Genomic DNA, 15,515 nt, shown 5'->3' with positions numbered 1-15,515 from the left:
ATAGCACAATTGGTTGGGCACCCGTAAAACTGCAGCCATTTCTTCCGACGCCATAATCAGCAAGCAGTCTGGTCTATAGAGAGCCGTGAAAGTGAAAGGAAAAGCAAACATTCACACAGTTGCAATGATTTTCAAATAAAACCAATACAAACAGATATTGTATCGATATTCCATGTCGGTGCCCGTCACTACATACTGTATATACAGTTGAAGTCGGAAGATTACATACACTTGTTGGAGTCAGTAAAACTCGTTTTTCAACCACTCCTCATTTTTTTTGTTAACAACTATAGTTTTGGCAAGTCGGTTAGGACATCTACTTTGTACATGACACAAGTAATTTTTCCAACAATTGTTTACAGACAGATTATTTCACTTATAAGTCACTGTATCACAATTCCAGTGGGTCAGATGTTTACATAAAAGAAGTTGACTGTGCCTTTATACAGCTTGGAAAATTCCAGAAAACATCAGTTGAGTCAATTGGAGGTGTACCTGTGGATGTATTTCAAGGCCTAACTTCAAACTCAGTGCCTCTTCGCTTGACATCATGGGAAAATCAGCCAAGACCTCCACAAGTATGGCTCTTTCTTGGGAGCAATTTCCAAATGCCTGAAGGTACCACGTTCATCTGTACAAACAATAGTACGCAAATATAAACCTCATGGGACCACGCAGCCGTCATAACGCTCAGGAAGGAGATGCGTTCTGTCTCCTAGAGATGAACATACTTTGGTGGGAAAAGTGCAAATCAATCCCAGAACAACAGCAAAGGACCTTGCTGGAGGAAACAGGTACAAAAGTATCTATATCCACAGTAAAACGAGTCCTATATCGACATAACCTGAAAGGCCGCTCAGTAAGGAAGAAGCCACTGCTCCAAAACCACCATAAAAAAGCCAGACTGCGGTTTGCAACTGCACATGGGGACAAAGATCGTACATTTTGGAGAAATGTCCTCTGGTCTGATGAAACAAAAATAGAACTGTTTGGCCATAATGACCATCGTTATGTTTGGAGGAAAAAGGGGGAGGCTTGCAAGCCGAAGAACACCATCCCAACCGCGAAGCACGGGTCTGGCAGCATCATGTTGTGGGGGTGCTTCGCTGCAGGAGGGACTGGTGCACTTCACAAAATAGATGGCATCATGAGGGAGGAAAATTATGTGGATATATTGAAGCAACATCTCAAGACATCAGTCTGGAAGTTAAAGCTTGGTAGCAAATGGGTCTTCCAAATGGACAATGACCATAATCATACTTCCAAAGTTGTGTCAAAATGCCTTAAGGACAACAATGTCAATGTATTGGAGCGGCCATCACAAAGCCCTGACCTCAACCCTATAGAAAATTTGTGGGCAGAACTGAAAAAGCGTGTGCGAGCAAGGAGGCCTATAAACCTGACTCAGTTACACCAGCTTTGTCAGGAGGAATGGGCCAAAATTCACCCAACTTATTGTGGAAAGCGTGTGGAAGGCTACCGAAACATTTGAAACAAGTTAAACAATTTAAAGTCAATGCTACCAAATAGTAATTGAGTGTATGTAAACTTCTGTCCCACTGGGAATGTGATTTAAGAAATAAAAGCTGAAAGAAGTCATTCTCGCTACTATTATTCTGAAATTTCACATTGTTAAAATAAAGTGGTGTTCTAACAGACCTACGACAGGGAATTTTTATTCGGATTACATGTCAGGAATTGTGAGAAACTGAGTTTAAATGTATTTGGCTAAGGTGTATGTAAACTTCCGACTTCACAAAAAAAAACTAAACCCTAAAAGACCAGGGTTTTTAAGTAATTGTAAGATTTTAGGTAAAAAGCAAAGTAATTTGGTAAATGATCCAAACAAGGATTTTGCTGTTGATAGTTTGCTGTTGATAGACATAATGAGTGACTAATAAATCAGCACTAGGTCAATCAATGGAGTACAGAGAATCACTTCAGTCATCATGAAGTGCTTTGAAAGACTTGTCAAGGATCATATTACCTCCACCTTACTGGCCACCCTCGCTATCACACTATCCCATCTGGACAAGTGGAATACCTATGTAAAAATGCTGTTCACTGACTACAGCTCAACATTCAACACCATAGTACCCTCCAAGCTCATCATCAAGCTGTACATATTCAATTGGGTCCTGGACTTTCTGACGGGCTGCCCCCAGATGGTGAAGGCAGGAAACAACATCTCCACGTCGCTGACCCTCAACACTGGGGCCCCACAAGATTGCGTGCTTAGCCCCCTCCTAAACTCCCTGTTCACCCACGACTGCGTGGCCATGCACGCCTCCAACTCAATCAAGTTTGCAGATGACACAACAGTAGTGGGCTTGATCACGAACGATGACGAGACAGCCTACAGAGAGAGGAGATGAGGGCACTCAGAGTGTGGTGTCAGGAAAACAACCTCTCGCTCAACGTCAACAAAACAAAGGAGATGATCGTGGACATTAAGGAAACAGCAGAGGGAGCACCCCTCTATCCACATCGAAGGGACAGCAATGGAGAAGGTAGAATGTTTTAAGTTCCTCTGCGTACACATCACAGACAAACTGAAATGTTCCACCCACACAGACAGGAGGCTGAAGAAATGTGGCTTGTCACCCAAAACCCTGACAAACTTGTACATATGCACAATCGAGAGCATCCTGTCGGGCTGTATCATAGCCTGGTACGGCAACTGCTCCGCCCTCAACCGCAAGGCTCTCCAGAGGGTGGTGCGGTCTGCACAACGCATCACGGGGGCAAACTACCTACCCTCCGTGACACTTACAGCACCCGATGTCACAGGAAGGCCAAAAAGATCATCAAGGACAACAACCACCCGAGCCACTGCCTGTTCACACTGCTAGAAGGCGAGGTCAGTACAGGTGCATCAAAGCTGGGACCGAGAGACAGAAAAACAGCTTTTATCTCACCTTGCTAAACAGGAATCACTAACTCAGAGAGGCTGCTGCCTACATTGAGACCCAATAATGGCCACTTCAATAAAGAAACACTAGTCACTTTAAACAATGACACTTTAAATAATACCACTTTAATAATGTTTACATATCTTACATTACTCATATCATATCTATATACTGTATTTTATACCATCTATTGCACCTTGCCTATGCCGCTCGGCCATTACTCATCCATATAAACTCAGCAAAAAAATAAACGTCCCTTTTTCAGGTCCCTGTCTTTCAAAGATAATTCGTTAAAAAAAAAATCACAATAACTTCACAGATCTTCATTGTAAAGGGTTTAAACACTGTCTCCCATGCTTGTTCAACGAACCATAAACAATTAATGAGCACCTGTGGAACAGCAGTTAAGACACTAACAGCTTACAGATGGTAGGTAATTACGGTCACAGTTATGAAAACTTAGGACATTAAAGAGGCCTTTCTACTGACTGAAAAACGCCACAAGAAAGATGCCTAGGGTCCCTGCTCAAGGAGGCATGAGGACTACAGATGTGGCCAGGGCAATAAATTGCAACGTCCGTACTGTGAGACGTCTAAGACAGCGCTACAGGGAGACAGGATGGACAGCTGATCGTCCTTGCAGTGGCAGAGCACGTGTAACAACACCTCCACAGGATCGGTACAGCCGAACATCACACCTGCGGGACAGGTACAGGATGGCAACAACAACTGCCCCAGTTACACCAGGAACGCACAATCCCTCCATCAGTGCTCAGACTGTCCGCAATAGGCTGAGAGAGGCTGGACTGAGGGCTTGTAAGCCTGTTGTAAGGCAGGTCCTCACCAGACATCACCGGCAACAACGTTGCCTAGGGGCACAAACCCACCTTCCCTGGACCAGACAGGACTGGAAAAAAGTGCTCTTCACTGACGAGTCGCGGTTTTGTCTCACCAGAGGTGATGGTCGGATTCGCGTTTATTGTTGAAGGAATGAGCGTTCTGCCTGTACTCTGGAGTGGGATCGATTTGGAGGTGGAGGGTCCGTCATGGTCTGGGGCGGTGTGTCACAGCGTCATCGGTCTGAGCTTGTTGTCATTGCAGGCAATCTCAACGCTGTGCGTTACAGGGAAGACATCCTCCTCCCTTATGTGGCACCCTTCCTGCAGGCTCATCTTGACATGACCCTCCAGCATGACAATGCCACCAGCCATACTGCTCGTTCAGTGCTTGATTTCCTGCAATACATGAAAGTTAGTGTTCTGCCATGGCCAGCGAAGAGCCCGGATCTCAATCCCATTGAGCGTGTCTGGGACCTGTTGGATCGGAGGGTGAGGGCTAGGGCCACTGCCCCCAGAAATGTTTGTGAACATGCAGATGCCTTGGTGGAAGAGTGGGGTAACATCTCACAGCAAGAACTGGAAAATCTGGTGCAGTACTTTATGCAGCTGTTGGCCACACCAGATACTGACTGTTACTTTTGATTCCCCCCCCCCCCCCCCCCCCTTTGTTCAGGGACACATTATTCCATTTCTGTTAGTCACCTGTCTGTGGAACTTGTTCAGTTTATGTCTCAGTTGTTGAATCTTGTTATGTTCATACAAATATTTACACATGTTAAGTTTGCTGAAAATAAACGCAGTTGACAGTGAGAGGACGTTTATTTTTTGCTGAGTTTATTTATATGTACATATTCTCATTCACCCCTTTAGATTTGTGTGTATTAGGTAGTTGTTGGGGAATTGTTAGATTAATTGTTAGATATTACTGCACTGTTGGAACTAGAAGCACAAGCATTTCGCTACACTTTATTAACATAACATTAACATCTTCTAACCATGTGTATGTGACCAATAAAATTTTATTTGATCTGATTTAAAGACTCTCAATGGTGTGTGTGTGTATACTGTATATGTGCACACACACACACGGTAGTGTTTGTGTCTATACTGCATATCATGAGTCCACGATTAAACTATTCTACTACAATTTACATTGTAACCCCCCCAAATTCCACTGAACTGGCAGAACTTGCAATTTACCTGTAATTTCCACATCCACACCTGTGTCCTCCGCCACTTTGAGGAAAATCTGTGAGATGGAACGCAGCATAATTAGCATGATATGAAATTGCTTAGCATCATCATCTCCAGTGAAATGACTTGACCTCTATCTGTGTTATTAGACAAATGATCGACAGCACTCCTGTAATGACAAAAACAAGGGCTCTATATTCATTACAATGACAAATTGGTAGGTTAGCGTTTTTCATCATTAATCTTGTTCTGGAGGCAGCTCTGCAGAGTGGTCACTAGCTGGCACAGCCACAATGTCATAAAATCAGATTTGAAACTTAACCCTAAACTTAACCTCACTGCTAACACTTATGCCTAACCCTAACCTTAAAATTAAGATGAAAAAGCAAATTATTGTTTGAATGAATTTTTACAATACAGGCTATTTTGACTTTGCAGCTGGCCTATCTAATGTAAATCACTCATTTCTGCCTCCAGGACAAGACTCATGACAAACGTCAACCTGTGTCAAGCAGTCCTTTCTTTCTCCATGCTCTTGTATTACAGATGCGCAAACACTAGTGATCCGCTGGTTGACTCATAACCCGTAGTCCCCGCGGTTATATCCACGAGTCGTATGGGTTTAGGATCATTAAATATTGTGCGGCTGAAGGGCGAGTGGGTGGCAGGTTGAATAAAAGAGAAAAAATAGCTTTAAAAAAATCTATAAATGTATAATTCTTGTGCAATTAATATAGGCTACATTGAGGTTTTTCTTTCATTATTTTAGGCTATCTGGTATTAGTGCATAAACTTTAGGGATTAACTGCGCCAAATAATGCTTTTGGGGACTGGCAGAAAAAGTTAACATCAATCCACGGAGCCAAGAAGGACATTCAAGTTTAATTCAATAATGCAAAAGCTGCAAAAGGAGAGTTTAAAATAAAGAGAAGGGAGGGCTAGAAAAGTAATGTTTGGAAAATATTTGGTGAAGAGGTAAAAGAGGATGATAGCAGTGTTATGTGTGATGATTGTGAGGCGCTATACAAATTCGACAGTCACAACAAGGCACTTCAAATAGGCCTGTGCCACGTCAAGGGATCTTTAGCCTACTGTTCAGATGGGTTAAATGGAAACTGAAATCTGGACACTGACGGTAGGTCTATAACCTCTCACATAGCCTTAATAATAACTCCTGCAGAATTAAGCATTTCTTCTAGTAAAATTATACACCAAACAGTCAATATTTGGAGAAAAAAATTCTGCATCTTGAGAGAATGCAATGCTCAGTTAGATACCATCTGTAGAGGTGCTGTCTTCATCATAAAAGGATTATAAAAGCGGATAGTATTTCAACCACATAAAATCTGCATCAAAGTAGACAAGTTGACTAACAAACAGCCTATCAAAATGACTGAAATTATAAGCAGAAGCATATCTAAATCAGGCAACAACAAAATAATCCTGCAACTCTGTCAATTTTTTTTCTCACATATAATCGGCGGTTGCGGATGGGTTATTAGCAATTGCGGGCAGGTGAACAAACAGCTGACCCGCGCAGTGGTGTAAAGTACTTAAGTAAAAATACTTTAAAATACTACTTAAGTAGTTTTTTGGGGTATATATACTTTACTATTTATATTTTTTGCCAACTTTTACTTTACTACATTCCTTAAGAAAATAATGTACTTTTTACTCCAATAATGTACTTTCTACAGACACCAAAAAGTAGTCATTACATTTCGACAGGAAAATGGTCCACTTATCAAGAGAACATCCCTGGTCATCCCTATGCCTCTGATCTGGCGGACTCACTAAACACAAATGCTTTCTTATAAATTAATGTCTGAGTGTTGTAGAGTGCCCCTGGTTATCTGTAAATAAATAAAAAAACGTAAATTGTGCCGTCTGGTTAGCATAATGTAAGGAATTTGAAATTATTAATACTTTTACTTTTAATACTTAAGTATATTTTAGCAATTCCATTTACTTTTGATACTTAAGTATATTTAAAACCAAATGAGGTATTTATTATTTGTTTTACTCAAATATGACAAATGAGTACTTTTTCCACCACTGGACCAGTGCACTACTAGCGCACGCACGCACACACACGCACGCACACACTAGAAATACCACCTACTGACATCTAATCTGCCTTCTCTAAGTAGATGTATGCAGTAGACTCCACTAGAATAACCTTGTGTCTGAATGTGATACGTTGAAAAGGAATTATTCACAATGCCCGCAGGGCATCTTCATCTGACAAAAATGTCTGAGACATATTAGTTGTGTTTGACAACAGTAACTTAGTGGTATGTGCCTGCCTACAGACATAATCCAACACTACCCTTGGCATACTAAGCATTTGGTTAGTTCAGGAGAGAGCAGCGTGTGTGTGTGTGTGTGTGTGTGTGTGTGTGTTTCAAGTTTTTTAAGTTTTAAAGTACAGTCATGGCCAAAAGTTTTGAGAATGACAGAAATTGTAATTTTCACAAGGTTTGCTGCTTCAGTGTCTTTAGATATTTTTGTCAGATGTTACTATGGAATACTGAAGTATAATTACAAGCATTTCATAAGTGTCAAAGGCTTTTATTGACAATTACATGAAGTTGATGCAAAGACTCAATATATGCAGTGTTGACCCTTCTTTTTCAAGACCTCTGCAATCCGCCCTGGCATGCTGTCAATTAACTTCTGGGCCACATCCTGACTGATGGCAGCCCATTCTTGCATAGTCAATGCTTGGAGTTTGTCAGAATTTGTGGGGTTTTGTTTGTCCACCCGCCTCTTGAGGATTGACCACAAGTTCTCAATGGGATTAAGGTCTGGGGAGTTTCCTGGCCATGGACCCAAAATATCTATGTTTTGTTCCCCGAGCCACTTAGTTATCACTTTTGCCTTATGGCAAGGTGCTCCATCATGCTGGAAAAGGCATTGTTCGTCACCAAACTGTTCCTGGATGGTTGGGAGACGTTGCACTCGGAGGATGTGTTGGTACCATTCTTTATTCATGGCTGTGTTCTTAGGCAAAATTGTGAGTGAGCCCACTCCATTGGCTGAGAAGCAACCCCACACATGAATGGTCTCAGGATGCTTTACTGTTGGCATGACAGAAACTGATGAAAGCACTCACCTTGTCTTCTCCGGACAAGCTTTTTTCTGGAAGCCCCAAACAATCGGAAAGGGGATTCAGAGAAAATGGCTTTACCCCAGTCCTAAGCAGTCCAATCCCTGTACCTTTTGCAGAATATCAGTCTGTCCCTAATGTTTTCCCTGGAGAGAAGTGGCTTCTTTGCTGCCCTTTTTGACAACAGGCCATCCTCCAAAAGTCTTCGCCTCACTGTGTGTGCTGATGCACTCACACCGGCCTGCTGCCAATCCTGAGCAAGCTCTGTACTGGTGGTGCCCGATCCCTCAGCTGAATTTTTTTATTTCACCTTTATTTAACCAGGTAGGCTAGTTGAGAACAAGTTCTCATTTACAACTGTGACCCGGCCAAGATAAAGCACAGCAGTTCGACACACACAACAACAGAGTTACACATGGAATAAACAAACATAGTCAATAATACAGTATAAAGTCTATATACAGTGAGTGCAAATGAGGTAAGATAAGGGACATAAGGCAATCAATAGGCCATGGTGGCGAAGTAATTACAATATAGCAATTAAACACTGGAATGGTAGATGTGCAGAAGATGAATGTGCAAGTAGAGATACTGGGGTGCAAAGGAGCAAGATAAATAAATAAATACAGTATGGGGATGAGGTAGTTGGAAGGGCTGTTAACAGGTGGGCTATGTACAGGTGCAATTATCTGTGAGCTGCTCTGACAGCTGGTGCTTAAAGCTAGTGAGGGAGATAAGTCATTGGTAGCAGAGAACTGGAAGGAAAGGCGGCCAAATGAGGAGTTGGCTTTAGGAGTGACCAGTGAGATATCCATGCTGGAGCGCGTGCTACGGGTGGGTGCTGCTATGGTGACCAGTGAGCTGAAATAAGGCGGGGCTATACCTAGCAGAGACTTGTAGATGACCTGGAGCCAGTGGGTTTGGCGACGAGTATGAACCGACGGCCAGCCAACGAGAGCGTACAGGTCGCAGGGGTGGGTAATATATGGGGCTTTGGTGACAAAACGGACGGCATTGTGATAGACTGCATCCAATTTGTTGAGTAGAATGTTGGAGGCTATTTTATAAAATACATCGCCAAAGTCGAGGATCGGTAAGATAGTTCGTTTTGCGAGGGTAAGTTTGGCCGCATGAGCGAAGGATTCTTTGCTGTGAAATAGGAAGTCGATTCTAGATTGAATTTTGGATTGGAGATGCTTAATGTGAGTCAAAGGAGAGTTTACAGTCTAGTCAGACACCTAGGTATTTGTAGCTGTCCACATATTCTAAGTCAGAACCGTCCAGAGTAGTGATGCTGGACGGGTGGGCAGTGATCAGTTGAAGAGCATGCATTTAGTTTTACTTGCATTTAAGAGCAATTGGAGGCCACAGAAGGAGAGTTGAATGGCATTGAAGCTCGTCTGGAGGTTAGTTAACACAGTGTCCGAAGAAGGGCCAGAAGTATACAGAATGGTGTCGTCTGCGTAGAAGTGGATCAGAGAATCACCAGCAGCAAGAGCGACATCGTTGAAGTATACAGAGAAGAGAGTCGGCCCGAGAATTGAACCCTTTGGCACCCCCATAGAGACTGCCAGAGGTCCGGACAACAGGCCCTCCGATTTGACACACTGAACTCTATCAGAGAAGTAATTGGTGAACCAGGCGAGGCAATCGTTTGAGAAACCAAGGCTGTTGAGTCTGCCAATAAGAATGTGGTGATTGCCAGTCGAAAGCCTTGGCCAGGTCGATGAATACGGCTGCACAGTAATGTCTCTTATCGATGGCGGTTATGATATCGTTTAGGACCTTGATCGTGGCTGAGGTGCACCCATTACCAGCTCTGAAACCAGATTGCATTGCGGAGAAGGTACAACTTTAGGAGACGGTCCTGGCGCCTGCTGGACTTTCTTGGGTACCCTGAAGCCTTCTTCACAACAATTGAACCTCTCTCCTTGAAGTTCTTGATGATCCGATAAATGGTTGATTTAGGTGCAATCTTACTGGCAGCAATATCCTTGCCTGTGAAGCCCTTTTTGTGCAATGCAATGATGACGGCACGTGTTTCCTTCCAGGTAACCATGGTTGACAGAGGAAGAACAATGATCCTAAGCACCACCCTCGTTTTGAAGCTTCCAGTCTGCTATTCGATCTCAATCAACATGACAGAGTGATCTTCAGCCTTGTCCTCGTCAACACTCACACCTGTGTTAACGAGAGAATCACTGACATGATGTCAGTTCGTCCTTTTGTGGCAGGGCTGAAATGCAGTGGAAATGTTTTTGGGGGATTCAGTTCATTTGCATGGCAAAGAAGGACTTTGCAATTAATTGCAATTCATTTGATCACTCTTCATAACATTCTGGAGTATATGCAAATTGCCATCATACAAACCAAGGCAGCAGACTTTGTGAAAATGAATATTTGTGTCATTCTCAAAACTTTTGGCCATGACTGTACAGAGAAATGCCTTTCTTGCTAGCTCTAAACCTAACAATGCAGTGTGTAAACGTGTGTGTGTGTATGCGCTTGCATGTGAAGCTTGTGTGCGAGTCTGTGCATGTGCTGCCTGCATACATGCGTGTGTGTTTCCTCCGCCTCATACCTCCTCTAGTGTGGTATCCGAGATGCCGTAGTTGGTCAAGCCAATGTTGGCCATCTCCAGGTCCAGCTCTTTGAAAAGGAGGGCGAAGGTGCCATCCTTGGCCCCGCTGTAGGGCAGGATGTAGGTGATCTCCTGGCCGATGCTCTCCAGGAACACTGCCTCGGGAACATGCCGACGCACCAGCTTACTGACAGCTGTAAGCTCTACATGGTGAAGAGAAACAGGAAGGATGACATGGATGTATGAAAAGGAATTACAGAAACAACAATATCTTATTGTCATGTCATATTGTTGTGCTTTATGTATGGTAACTGCCAAAATAAAAGAAACGCTTGATTAAATGAGGGATACAAAGTATATTGAAAGCCGGTGCTTCCACACAGGTGTGGTTCCTGAGTTAATTAAGCAGTTAAAATCTCATCATGCTTAGGGTCATGTAAAAAAATGCCCAGTTGCCCATTATTTTGGCTACCATGTCTAGAAGAAGAGATCTCTGACTTTATAAGAAGGGTCTCAAAGGAGCATAGGATGTGTGTGTGTGTGTGTGTGTGTGTGTGTCAGTCACCAGATCTCAAACCAACTGAACACTTATGGGAGATTCTGGAGCGGCGGTTGCGACAGTGTTTTCCACCACAATCAACAAAACACCAAATTTTGTGGGATGCGGGGTGGTATGCTGCTGCCATATATAACTACAGCTGCTTAACCAAGTGAGACCTTGGCTTTATGAGGAGGTCAGAAACCGATCGGCTTCACACATTTGGTGTAGTTTAGTTGTAATAAAAAGGGGTTGTCATTGTTTGAATTATGAAATAAACTCAGCAAATAAAGAAACGTCCTCTCACTGTCAACCACGTTTATTTTCAGCAAACTTAACATGTGTAAATATTTGTATGAACATAACAAGATTAAACAACTGAGACAAACTGAACAAGTTCCACAGACATGTGACTAACATAAATGGAATAATGTGTCCCTGAACAAAGGGAGGATCAAAATCAAAAGTAACAGTCAGTATCTGGTGTGGCCAACAGCTGCATAAAGTACTGCACCAGATTTGCCAGTTCTTGCTGTGAGATGTTACCCCACTCTTCCACCAAGGCACCTGCATGTTCACAAACATTTCTGGGGGTAGTGGCCCTAGCCCTCACCCTCCGATCCAACAGGTCCCAGACGTGCTCAATGGGATTGAGATCCGGGCTCTTCGCTGGCCATGGCAGAACACTGACATTCCTGTATTGCAGGAAATCAAGCACAGAACGAGCAGTATGGCTGGTGGCATTGTCATGCTGGAGGGTTATGTCAAGATGAGCCTGCAGGAAGGGTACCACATGAGGGAGGAGGATGTCTTCCCTGTAACGCACAGCATTGAGATTGCCTGCAATGACAACAAGCTCAGTCCGATGACACTGTGACACACCGCCCCAGACCATGACAGACCCTCCACCTCCAAATCGATCCCACTCCAGAGTACAGGCCTCGGTGGAACGCTCATTCCTTCGACAATAAACGCGACCATCACCCCTGGTGAGACAAAACCGCGACTCGTCAGTGAAGAGCACTTTTTTCCAGTCCTGTCTGGTCTAGCGAAGGTGGGTTTGTGCCCCTAGGCGAGGTTGTTGCCGGTGATGTCTGGTGAGGACCTGCCTTACAACAGGCTTACAAGCCCTCAGTCCAGTCTCTCTCAGCCTATTGCAGACAGTCTGAGCACTGATGGAGCGATTGTGCGTTCCTGGTGTAACTGGGGCAGTTGTTGTTACCATCCTGTACCTGTCCCGCAGGTGTGATGTTTGGCTGTACCGATCCTGTGCAGGTGTTGATACATGTGGTCTGCCACTGTGAAGACGATCAGCTGTCCATCCTGTCTCCCTGTAGTGCTGTCTTAGGCATCTCACAGTACGGACATTGCAATTTATTGCCTTGGCCACATCTGCAGTCCTCATGCCTCCTTGCAGCATGCCTAAGGCACGTTCACGCAGATGAGCAGGGACCCTGGGCATCTTTCTTGTGTTTTTTTCAGACTCAGTAGAAAGGCCTCGTTAGTGTCCTAAGTTTTCATAACTGTGACCTTAATTGCCTACCGTCTGTAAGCTGTTAGTGTCTTAACGACCGTTCCACCGGTGCATGTTCATTAATTGTTCATTGTTCATTGAACAAGCATGGGAGACAGTGTTTAAACCCTTTACAATGAAGATCGGTGAAGTTATTTGGATTTTTACAAATTATCTTTGAAAGACAGGTCCTGAAAAAGGGACATTTGTTTTTTTGCTGAGTTTATTTGTCACATACTGTACTGTATATTTGTCATATACAACTGTGTGGTGTTTAAGTCTAAAAATGACATACACAGACAGTTCTCTAGAGGAAATGTGATTTCATATATCTTTGGAAAGGTCTCTGTGTTTTTAAGTTATGCTGTGTTGTCTTAGAGTTTGGTTATGGATTAAAATGAAACCATGTCATTATATTCATACATACTCACCCTCACCCTACGCTCATCATCAATAGAAATCCAGTCTTTTTTCCCACATGATATGTACAATCCAGCCCCCCATCCAAGCGCTTTGATCCTTGATCATGATTCCAAGTCGAAAATTGAATTTAAGACCAAGGCTGCTCTACTACTGATTAGGCCTCTGGTCAATACTGACTGGTTGGGATCTCAGACCCACAGATCTCAGACAGAGAGACAGAGAGACAGAGAGAGGACTAGAGTACTTAGAGATGTCACTGTCACCTGAAAAGGAGCAGACAATCAACTGCTGACATGACATTCTACAGCCGGAGTCAGACTTTTTGCCCCTCCTTCTCTCTTTCCTGTGATAGCTGATGTGTGGTGGTGAGATCCCCACCATCCAATTTTAAAGTGGAACTGACAGCATTTAGCAAGATCACATTTTATTCAAATCTGTTTATATGCACCCCCAGGAAGAATATGGCACTTTAAAAAATATATATCTGACAAGCCAGCACTTAGACATGGTCATTTTCAAATTTTCATAAATTCTTAAAATGTCTGGGAATTACTTATAATAAGGCATTTTCTGGAAATTCTTTAGCAATATAGAGTTGGAAAGCGGCCATGCATTTGGACAATTAATAGATCCTGCAGTTAATAAAACCTAATAAAACCATCTGTCCCATCCAGGACTGGAGTCTACGCAGACCAGTGCGCCATAGCCAATGAGGACTACAGTAGGGCTTTATGCAAACCGGCCATTTGCCACACGGGAAGGCCTTCATTCACTTTGAACTGGATTGTGTGTTTACAGGCAGTTGCAACAGCGTGACTATAGATCATTACAACGCCAAAAGCCACAAAGTACACCTGAATGGATTTCTGCAAATATGTCAATACCACGGGAGTCTTCTTACATTTGGTAACTTTACAATCCTATTGATCAAATAACCATGAAAGGTAGGCTCTCTCTCCCTCAGTTATGCACATGAACAACAACAAGATCAACAACTAATGCTAGCCTGAGCAAGATGATCTAAAATCTCAGTAAGGAACATTAGATAAACCCTCTCAAACTTTTTCCGCTTGTTGGCCGTCAAATTACACTGATAAACGATGGGGAATTGTAGCCTACTCGTCCTTCTGCAGCTTGCCTTGTCCGAACCAAGCACCCAAGTTGACTGGCTAAAATTGGCTAGCTTGCAAGCTAGCTAATTCCAGACACAAATGACAGAACATCTCACTGACCATTTTACTCGCCCTAACAGAGCTGGTTAGGCTGCTTACATGTTATCTAGAGCATTCATGACTACTTTTTTTCCTATGTTTACTGACATCGGTCATATTCAGCGGCAGTTGCGCGTTCATAAATTCATCAGTTATTCGGCGCTCTGGCACACAGACAAGAGTGCTCTGAAATTGGAGTAGATAGCCAGAGTGAATTTGCGAATGCAAGATATGTTAACTGTATAACACAGTCGTTCAAGTTCTTGCTGGCTAACCAAATGACACCTGCATCTCTAGCTGTATATAGGCATCGAAAAACGATATGAGGGGAAAAGTAAGTCACTCACCCACTCCTCCAATGACATGACATCATCCTAGCAGCTAGCTAACTATCTAGCTAGCCATCTAGCTAACGTTAGGTGATTTTTAGCTTGCTACATAAATAGATACGCTAGCCTATTAGCCACGTTATGATTGCCTTATGATCATTGCCTTTGCTAGTTTGATTGTATTGACATTCACAGCCTTAGTTAATTAAATTAGTCTGTTTTTGTCCAAAATATTGAGTCAAAGAAACTGAAACAGTGTATCCTGAATGGAGGCAGCAAACAATGTACCAGGCCAGCTGTGATTAAAAACCTGACAGCAATATTTTTTGGACTACCAAGAAATGTATTGGTGAATTATATCATGCATTGAACTGCATCCATCTATTCTGCCAACAATGCCTTAGTGTAAGACATGAACCGCTGAGTCAAATAGTACCTATTTTTAAAACTTCCTATATAATTGGTTTTGTAGGAGAAACTATGAATTTGATATTTTTGAATGATATTATGATTCTGTTTCGTATCTGTAAAGAAGTTCAAACTCTGTCAGTTCCACTTTACGTGCTTTGAGTACTTGAAAAAGCACTATCATGAACTCACCATATGTTGGTTGAGCAAATAATGATGTATGTACGGTGTTCATATTAGGACAGCCTCAGTCTCAGTAGGACTTCTAGTCATTTATTCAATTCAATTATTAGTTTGGATATAGCCAAATATAGTTTGGATAAATGAAGTGGTGTTATCGCTGGTTCTACCTGTGGGGTCAGAGTTGCTCCAGTTCTGGCTCGCAATCCCTTCATCCAGACTGGTTCTCCTCAAGGTCTCATCAGTCTCCTATTAGAGAGAAATTTTAAAGTATTCAT

At 42.9% G+C, this 15,515-nt stretch overlaps 1 protein-coding gene across 1 annotated transcript in view; it reads right to left on the bottom strand.

The window, feature by feature from the left end:
• The window catches only part of LOC106608787 (phospholipid-transporting ATPase ABCA1), a 253,841-nt gene that overhangs the window by 139,482 nt on the left and 98,844 nt on the right, over positions 1 to 15,515 (bottom strand). The window contains exons 22-24 of the mRNA XM_082977279.1: positions 15,408 to 15,486; positions 10,636 to 10,838; positions 4,952 to 5,000 (exon numbers count right to left, since the gene is read on the bottom strand). Of these exons, the coding sequence (XP_082833405.1) occupies positions 4,952 to 5,000; positions 10,636 to 10,838; positions 15,408 to 15,486 (331 nt within the window). The remainder of the gene's footprint in view (positions 1 to 4,951; positions 5,001 to 10,635; positions 10,839 to 15,407; positions 15,487 to 15,515) is intronic.

This window comes from Salmo salar, chromosome 07 (genome assembly GCF_965601325.2).
Source record: "Salmo salar chromosome 07, fSalSal1, whole genome shotgun sequence".
Classification (NCBI taxonomy): domain Eukaryota; kingdom Metazoa; phylum Chordata; class Actinopteri; order Salmoniformes; family Salmonidae; genus Salmo; species Salmo salar.
The sequence above is the reverse complement of the archived record's forward strand: the minus strand, read 5'-3'. Positions and strand labels throughout refer to the sequence as shown.